The 9217-nt window shown below is 50.5% G+C and overlaps 1 protein-coding gene across 1 annotated transcript; it reads left to right on the plus strand.

Moving 5' to 3' along the window:
* The first annotated feature begins 5329 nt into the window (after positions 1-5329).
* Positions 5330-8949, plus strand: CkIIalpha (casein kinase II subunit alpha). Its single transcript, XM_003738175.2, has 7 exons — positions 5330-5488; positions 6431-6655; positions 6789-6981; positions 7348-7504; positions 7673-8045; positions 8201-8311; positions 8462-8949. Exons 2-7 carry the CDS (start codon positions 6537-6539, stop codon positions 8646-8648), a joined length of 1140 nt encoding a protein of 379 aa, XP_003738223.1. The 5' UTR covers positions 5330-5488; positions 6431-6536; the 3' UTR covers positions 8649-8949.
* The last annotated feature ends 268 nt before the right edge of the window (positions 8950-9217 follow it).

Consider the following 9217-nt stretch of genomic DNA (forward strand, 5'->3'; position numbering starts at 1 on the left):
TCTTCAGACTCATGCCCCCTGATTCTGTTAAATGACAGGGACAGGGAAAACACCGGTATGGATAGTATGGAGCTGATGCGTAGAACAACTAGCTGCTCGCTCATATATTTTCATTTCCAATTTCCACCGAAGACGACGAAGCCCCTTACAGTCTAGAAGGACGAAGTTAAGCGCGGGCAGATCGACTATGCTGCGCGTTATTCAACCCCCCCTCCCTCGCGCAGAACTGCAACTCGCCTCTACCCGCTTCTTCCGGAAAACTCTCATTCGCTTATAGTGCAAACCGAGCCTTTCTCAGTCAATATGTCGGCTGTCATCTCAGCCGTAGGAAGGTGCAGGATGGTCACCGACCCCTCGGTAACCATTTCTCGAATGAAGTGGTGGCGTAATGCGATGTGCTTCGTTTCCGAGTGATACGCGTTGTTATCACTGAGAAGTATAGCTCCCTCGTTATCACATCTCAATCTCAACGGACGCTGACGCTCGGTAGTTTTTCGAAGTTCAGTAGCCACCTTATTTCCTGACACGCTGCTGAGCATGCCATATATTCTGCCTCACTAGATGAGAGGGCAACGGTTGGTTGTTTCTTCATCATCCATGAGATGCAAGCCCCTGCGAGAATAACAGCGTATCCTGTCGTGAATTTCCGACAATCCAGACATCCTCCCCAATCGGCAACGGAGAATACTTCGATCTCTGTTTAGCGTCTCGAACCAAACTCTCCCCGCTTGTTTCAACCCGTATAGAGTTTTTTTTAATAAGCAGACCTTGTCTCCCTCCTCGAACATGGCTGGCTGCTGGCTGTTCCATTAAAACCTTCTCCTGTAATGTCCCGTGAAGATACACTGTCTCTACATCGAGCTGATGAACTGACCATCCTTGCTGCGTCGCATGTGCGAATAGGACTCTGAGAGTGGTCATCCTCACAACGGGAGAATAATCAGTGAAGTTTACTCCTTTAGTTTGACATCAGCCCCGTCCTAATACCCTCTTTTCAGTTTTGTAGTCTGTCCTTCACTATTCCTTTTCCGTTGAAAAACCCACTCAGAAGTGATGACCTTTGTTCCCTTCGGGCGTTCGATGAGTTCCCGAGTTCCGTTTTTTCTATGGGCAGCAATCTCCATGGCCGACCTCCACTCCTCAGCTCCTTCACTCGCCATAGCTTCTTGCACCGTAGATGGAGCATCGTAATTGGAGGTGCTACTTATTAATTGGAGGTGCTAATATGTATTCTCATTTTCACCGAAGACGACGAAGCCCGTTACAGTCTAGATGGACGAAGTTGAGCGCGGGTTGATCAACTATGCTGCGCGATATTCTACAGATCCTCCCGAATCATTCACTAAGCGGTGTAGAACGATGCATGCTCTCACGAATTCCATTTCGCGTTCATCGCGGTCCGGCATTCCGGATGTTCGAGAGAATAGTACGAGAGCCGAGGATTCACAGGTTTCCATTCTCGTTATCTTCAGATTTTTTCGCGCAGAGTATTCTCGGCTGAGTAGCTGAGACGGGAGGGGGTCCAGTCCAGTGCATCAATCCCACAGCCTGGCCGGATATTCGAAAGTTTGGGCTTCGAGTTAACAATCGCTTCGAAATTTAGTAGTCTGCATTAAGGGTCATACTAGTGGGGACATGAAGGGCGCACTGTCATCCAGACCGGGTTTGCCATGCGAGACTCCGACGAATTTCTTCGTTCAAGCCTCTCGAATGAGGAGCGGAAATCTGCCTGGACTTCAAATCCGACAGCCGGTCACCGTTATTTGGAATGAGTAGCCGAGAGCTCAATGTACCTCATCGAATAAAGGACGAGAGTCTCGGCGAAAAATTAAAGCACAGCCGGGGATAGCGTCCTCGCTCGGAGCTTCTGGCTCCGAAGGTATACATAGGTAAATCGGGGGAGGGGGGGGGGATATGCAACCATTTGCAAGGGATGCGTTCACTCTCAGTTGGTCCTCTCTCTGATAACTGATAACCCTGGAGCCGCCCGAAGGGCTCCGAAGAACTCGATCCGGGACATGCTGATAATTAGGCGGCATCCTCGCGCTCTCCGCCGCTGTTCGACGTGATCGCCAACGCGGACGTTCGAAAATCGAAAAAGTCAAAATCAATTCAATCAATTCAAATCAGAACAGTCTTTTCGCGTAGCATCTCCCTTGGCATATAGGATGTTCTATCATTGAAGGCGACGAGCTCTGCCCCAATAACCCCTTCCGATCCAAAACTATCGTCTTCAGGATGGAGGCGTCTGCCAACCTGGAACACCAGTCCCCTTGGATGGCTCCTTCGAGCCGAGACCAAGCAAATTCGAATCCTCCCGCTCCGTCAGCGAGACGCCCTCCCCCGCCCCCACACCCTCTATATGGCTTCTCTTCTCTCCCCTGGAGCGAGTTATTTTGAAGACAGACCGCGGATGCAATTCGTGTGTTCGATATTCCATTGGTTCTCCGTAATGCCAAGAAACAAGTTCGAGAGTAAACAAGAGCCGTGCGATAGAGGTGAGGAAACCTTGACTAGCTCTCGTCACCTCCGCTCGCCCCGGGTCATTCGACTTCTGACCGTCAGCATCGGAGTTCCATTCAGCCCAGGTTCCCCGATACTTTGAAGCTTCTTCCCACGGACACATTATATCAGAACGGAATTACAGGGTCTCATCCACGCGTGATTCGCGCTACCCTTAAGGTCGTTCGGAAACTGAGAATGAGCGAGAGCTATTAGACGGCTCGCGGTGATTCTCTCTATGAGGAGCTCTCCAACAGGGCAGGACTTGCACTCGGATGCTTTCGGAAGGATTAGAGGCGTTATTGACAAGTCCGACTCTGATCATGATAGACCTTGTCGTCACCGGAAAAATGAAGGACGTGTCAACCCGGGGAAGGTACGAGGGCATCAGTTGCACCTGTCACAATATCCAAGATAGTCAAACCCGAACCGCTCACCCACGGCTCCCATTGATTGTTCATCGATCCTTATTTACTAACTGATTAATGATTAAGAACCATATGCTCAAAGCAAGATACCATCTTGTGAACTTCGACTCGAAGATTAGGATGAGTCGTCATCTGATACCTCTGTTTTCCGCAGATAGCGCCCTGGAGGAAGAAGAAATCCCAGCTCTTGAAGAAGAGTCTGGATCCCGGAACTATCCAGCTCACGAGCCCAACGATGAGACGTAGCTTCCCTCCGAGGAGGATGAGGCTCCAGAAAACGCGGGCCCTCTCAATCGCAGACTCCAAGCCTTTCTTTGTGTCGGGGCCTTGGTTATCTTGAGTCAAAGCTCGGAATTCGTCAAATCAGCGGGGAGATGGATTATGGAGCTAGATTCCGAGACCAGACTTCTAGAAAGGATATTTTTGCCTATTCTCATCTATGACGGTATGCCACACAGGGTCGAAGAAGTAATTAATTTCAATGACTCACTCTGACTCGTCTCTGACTCGGAAACCGTCCACAGATTCGCCACGCCGCTCCCTAGGTCTAAAATGCAGAGCATTCGCTGCCGAATTCGCGGACTCTATCCGTTTCGGGAATGTATCCATGAAGGATCGCGAGGAGGGATCCCGAAGTGAAGACGAAGAGAAAAAAGTCGAATGTGAATGAGGGGTGCCGTCTTCGACGACCTCCAGAGGAGCCGCCGCAGACTATGGAAAGGTGGTCGATGCAGAAAGTCAAACGAGGTTTGACTTCACTCGATGGGGCGAGCCTCCTTAGTAAGAAGTTCTTACGAACCTATGCAAGATGAGAAATTCCGGAGGGTTTCGCTAGAATAAAGGCTACCATTCTTTTTGGTTACAGGGTTCGGTGGGGTCTGATACCGGAGAAGGGCTGGGAGGAGGAGCCTCAGAAGTGAAGCGATTCAATGAATATTTTCTGAGAATCCAGGAGCGGTGGCTCAGTGGTTCCGGCGATTCCGACCGCAATTCTGGGAGATATAATCATGCGGGAAAGGCAAGGCCCATCCCGGGAAGTGACAGCCGGAGGAACTCAATGGAATCCGTCGGTACGCTCACTTATCAATCACTTCTCACTGGCCTCGGATCCAAGGGCTTTCTGAATGTACCACCAACACTCATCGAAGCGTGCGAGCAATGACTTCGTTCACATGGCCTGATTTGTGGGGAGCCCGAAGAACTCGTCTCCATGGTTCCCGAACATTCGGCGGATCATCGCCGAATGATTCGTAGGAGCTGCGGGCAGATCATGTCACCGGGGAGGCAGGGGTCGAGCAAGTCGGCGTCCCGGATTCCCAGGAGGTTTCGGGGGAATGCAGCCTTTGCGTCGATATACCTCTCTCATCATTACTCGTCCTGACACCTGATACCGGCCTGAAGCATATGAGTAGATCTCCTACTCAATAATTCTCTTGCGGTGAAAAAGTTGGAAGAATGAATAAGTCGAGGGCTAGGAATGTCTGCCGAAACAGGGCTGCTGAGTCACTCGCGGGCTTACGGATTCGAATCCCCGAGTTCCGCGCTCGTCTTGCGGAGACTTGCGGTCTCTTGTCTAATTCGTCGGTGTTCTCGACCCGCGTTTTCGGGCCGTGCTGCGCTTTCTTCAGAGCGCTCGTCGCAGAACGCAGTGAAAATCGCGGAAGTTCTCGTTAGCATGGGCCGATGTGGCCAGGGAGTCGAGGACATTTAAATGCTTCTCTCGACTCGGGAGATTCAGAACCAGGAGCAGAGATCATCATCATCATCATCGTGTACGATGCGAGTCGTCTGGAATAAAAGGCCGCTCCGAGAGAGTCCTCATTCCTCATTAGATCCCGCAATCCGAGCGACCCCGAACTTCGTCCTCCCTAGCGTAATTTTGCGCAGCCCGGAACTCATGTTCAGAGACAGAGTACCTGCGCACTACAGATACCCGGCGCCAGCGTTCCCCGGGATCAGCCTCTCTCGGAGTCTCAAATTGTCTGATTCTATTTCCCGGTCGATCAGAGCCACAGCTGCCTTCCACACGGATGTTTCTGCACCCCTCCTCCCACGAGGAACCGCTTTTCAGCTTTTTATACGGAACGTCGACACTCATATCTCGTGTATCTGGGCCTGGACGGTGCAATACGGGATCAGCCCTGTCACCGGGAGGACTTTAACCTGAAGATGATCTCGAGACCGGGGGCGATATTGGATCGGAAATGTCCGAAAGAGAATACTAGGCCTCGTTGCTATGCCCGGATTTCGGGTAATTCGCTCGGAGCCCCCTCTCGTTTCATGGCGCGAAGACGAGATCCCGGTAGATCTTCCGAGCTCCCATACAGCAAGTTGAAATACACTGGAGAAGACGACATGTGTCAGGTCCGTCTCCAGGAGCAGAAGACACCAGACACACACAACACAGAGGAGAGCAGTTTGTAAATGTGCCGCGCTACAGTCCGGCGTTGTGTCCGCCATCTTGAGGCCATGTTTTGCTTCTAGGCCTCGCTTCTCGGTTGCGATTTCGCTCTTCCGACTCGTCACCGGCTTGTGTGTCGCCTACCGTGCGATATTCTGTAAGTAAGATCAGAGGTGCCGTTGCTAGAACTTGTGAGATGCCGCCGTCAGGACTCGACGGACACTTATGGTAGAGTTGCGATCAATGACTATGGAGAAGTACCACCCGAGTATCGAACACCGGTAGCTTTAATTCGAGCGTGAAAATACATTCCCTGCTAAGATGATTCATGGCAAAAGCTTCCCGATTCGCTGTCACTTCCCTCTACATTGAATCTTTCGAGAGGCCAGTCCGCGTCGTGGCCATCGATTCTCGGGTACGCCGACAGCCGGTGCAAGATCTGATCGAATCGGTGCTATGCCGGAGCTTTTTCCAGCAGTATGAGAGTTCGATACGAGTCCCTCCTTCCATGAGGTAAACCGAGAGAGCAGCTCACTTGAACCACGCGTAGGAGATCCGTGATCGCTCGAGACATGCCGAGTTCTTCGCTCGACTCGAGGAGACCCAGAATAGTAGGGAAACGGTACGATTATACAGGAGGGAGAGTCCCGAAGGTGTACTCCTTCCCCGTTCAAACCTCGGAGGAACGTTTGAGATACGGTTGAACCGTGATATGCTTGCGTCACAGAGGAACTTCTCGTCTTCTGATCCGGAAGATAGCACAGAATGTGATCGACTTCAGTCAGTCACTGGTGACGTAGCCGATATCGAAATCGACTTGGCGGCAATTAGAGAGCCAATTTGCGGTAACCACAATGTGCTACACTGATACTGCACCGCTCAAAGTGTTGAAATTGTGCGAATGTAAGGTCATGATCCTCGTTTCGATATGAAGCCGACTCACTATCAATCATGCACATGAGCTACCGATGGATAACTCCGGGAATCAGTCACTCTCACATTGACGCTCTCGCAGCTCAGCGTCACGTTCGAGTACGGCCCGAACTCTCTTCAGCCCTTCCGACTACGATTGTGATAATGAACCCTGTCTCTGTTGCAGTTTTGTCTTGAGGAGATCCCTCATCGTTGGGACGAGTAGCGTAGAGTGTGCACAATCGAGACAGACCTTCGGCAGAGCATCGCCATTTCTGCCAAAATCCGCCCGAATGGCCGCGCTAGCAGGGCAGGATATCGTCTCCACCAGCAAGGCTCGTGTATATGCTGACGTCAACTCGCATCGTCCGCGGGAATACTGGGACTACGAAACACATCCCATATCATGGGGGTGAGCACAGGAATCGCATCAACGGAGGAACTTATACAATTGATATTGAGTCATCATCGTTCTACCGATGAGCCTTTCGACACTTCCCGCTCGACTGTGCCATGACTGAGCGCTCCGATTCGTTGATTTGTAGGAATCAAGAAGATTACCAGCTGGTTCGAAAGTTAGGCCGTGGGAAGTATTCCGAAGTATTTGAAGCTATAAATGTCAACAACAGCGAGAGGTGCGTCGTGAAAATCCTCAAACCCGTCAAGAAGAAGAAAATAAAGCGAGAGATCAAAATCCTCGAGAACCTCCGAGGTGGCCCAAACATCATCACTCTACAGGTGAGCTCCTCGGAAACGAAAAGAACGAGTTTCATCGCTGCAACTGCGATATTAGGCCTTCGAGAGAATAGAGAGAGGCGAAAATTTTTGAATGCATCACGGCATTAGGCCCAACTACGAATGTTGCCACGTTTGAAACCTCGAATGGGTAGATTGCCCGAACATGGATGAACATATCGCATTATTGCTGAGAATCTCTGCCTCGGGTTGAGGCTTGCAGGCGCCCCGGTCATTTTGTAGGGTCGGTACGATTTCGAGCTTCCTCTCTTAGAGACACGCAGTAAGGCGAAGATCTCTAGAAGACTCAATCGTCGAATTCGGGCGCCTTCCCTGCCGGATCTGGAATTACCATTCTTATCCTTACAGGGAGTTGTTAAAGACCCGATTTCGCGGACGCCCGCCTTCATCTTCGAGCACGTCAACAATACGGACTTCAAACAGTTGTACCAAACGCTGTCTGATTTCGACATCCGATACTATTTATATGAACTTTTGAAAGCTCTCGATTATTCGCACTCCATGGGTGAGTTCACGATGACCAGACTTGAGGGAATGCTTCAGGCGTGCATTGGGAAGGTTTTAAAAAACGTGTCGCTACTCTCTGGATTTTCGGCAAAAATGTGGTCTAACGATATGCAGAACCACGTTTCTATGGATATTCCTGACGTTCTAACCGGGTTGTCCTTCGCAGGCATTATGCACCGAGATGTTAAACCCCACAATGTTATGATTGATCATGATGAACGCAGACTGCGGCTTATCGATTGGGGACTAGCTGAATTTTATCACCCCGGCCAAGAGTATAACGTGAGGGTCGCCTCAAGATATTTCAAAGGACCCGAATTGCTAGTGGACTACCAGATGTACGACTACTCGCTAGACATGTGGTCTCTTGGTTGTATGTTCGCCTCAATGATATTCCGTAAGGAGCCTTTCTTCCACGGCCACGATAACTACGACCAGCTCGTTCGCATCGCCAGAGTGCTTGGCACTGAAGAACTCTTCGAATACACGGAGAAGTACTGTATCATTCTTGACTCGAGGTTCAATGACATCCTCGGCAGGTAAGAAAATTTTCTCCGACGTTCCCTGATTTGAGATTCCGGACCAATTGTTCGTCGCCGAGCTCTTAAATGTGTATCGCGCTTGCACCTCCATCGATCCTCGAGTCCTTGAGTTTCGATTCTCAACGAAGAGCTGAAAATGGTTTCTCCCGCAGACATTCTCGAAAACGTTGGGAGCGATTCGTTCACGCAGAAAACCAGCACCTCATTTCGCCCGAAGCGATCGACTTCCTTGACAAATTGCTCCGATACGACCACGCCGAGAGGTGAGTTGATGGAATGCTAGCGAGATTCTCAAAGCTTCCCGTGAGATGTCCTCCCCCTGCGCCATGCACGAGGATAATTCAAAATCATAAGCCAGAAAAACGAATTTGAGCTATGAGGGAGCTCCACTGACGCCATCGCATCCTTTGCAGACTGACCGCGAAAGAAGCCATGGAACATCCATATTTTTACCCCGTTGTAGTGAGGGCGAAGGAACTGGCTGCACATGTGGGAAGTCCATCGTCGCCCGGCACAGCATCCCCAAATTCTCAGCAAGGCGGAGCTGCGACGTCGACGCCAACGGGACAGAACAGCCAAGGTAACAGCCAAGCCAGTTAGAATGAATCGAACATTCGCGTCCCCTCTGCCCCCTGCTCCCGATATATATCCGAATTCCACAACATGTAAAACTTAGTGTGAAAGAGCGGGTGACCACTTGCTGCTGGATGGCCTCCGGACTCGATACGCTTGGTTCTGTCGACGGCGAGTTTTTCAACAAAGAGTTCACCAGCGAATGTTAGGATTTTTAAAAAGACAGAGATACAATTTCCGACCCAACAACTACCAATAAATATCGAGAACAGCAATTCCTTTTTCATCGCTGAATGGGAAGAGAAATAAAACAGAAGAAAAAAACTAATCTGAAGAGAACTCTGAATATCCGACGGTGAGCTGGGATTGAATGAGAGGGGAAGCTCAGGGAGCTACTCCAAAGAATGAGTGAACACAGTAACATCGAGGCTCTGGGATTCTCGCCGGGATTCCTCTGATCGGTATCCGTTGTCACCTTATGTCCGAGACTGATTGTTGACGCCGGAGGGAGCTTCCCTGTAGCGAGCAAGTGATGGTTTGTTGTCTCCCCTCTCGAGGTCGGTGACGAGAGTCGACTTTGTTCTGACCTCTTTCCG

This window comes from Galendromus occidentalis, unplaced genomic scaffold, assembly GCF_000255335.2.
Source record: "Galendromus occidentalis unplaced genomic scaffold, Mocc_1.1 scf7180000075789, whole genome shotgun sequence".
NCBI classification, from domain to species: Eukaryota; Metazoa; Arthropoda; class Arachnida; order Mesostigmata; family Phytoseiidae; genus Galendromus; species Galendromus occidentalis.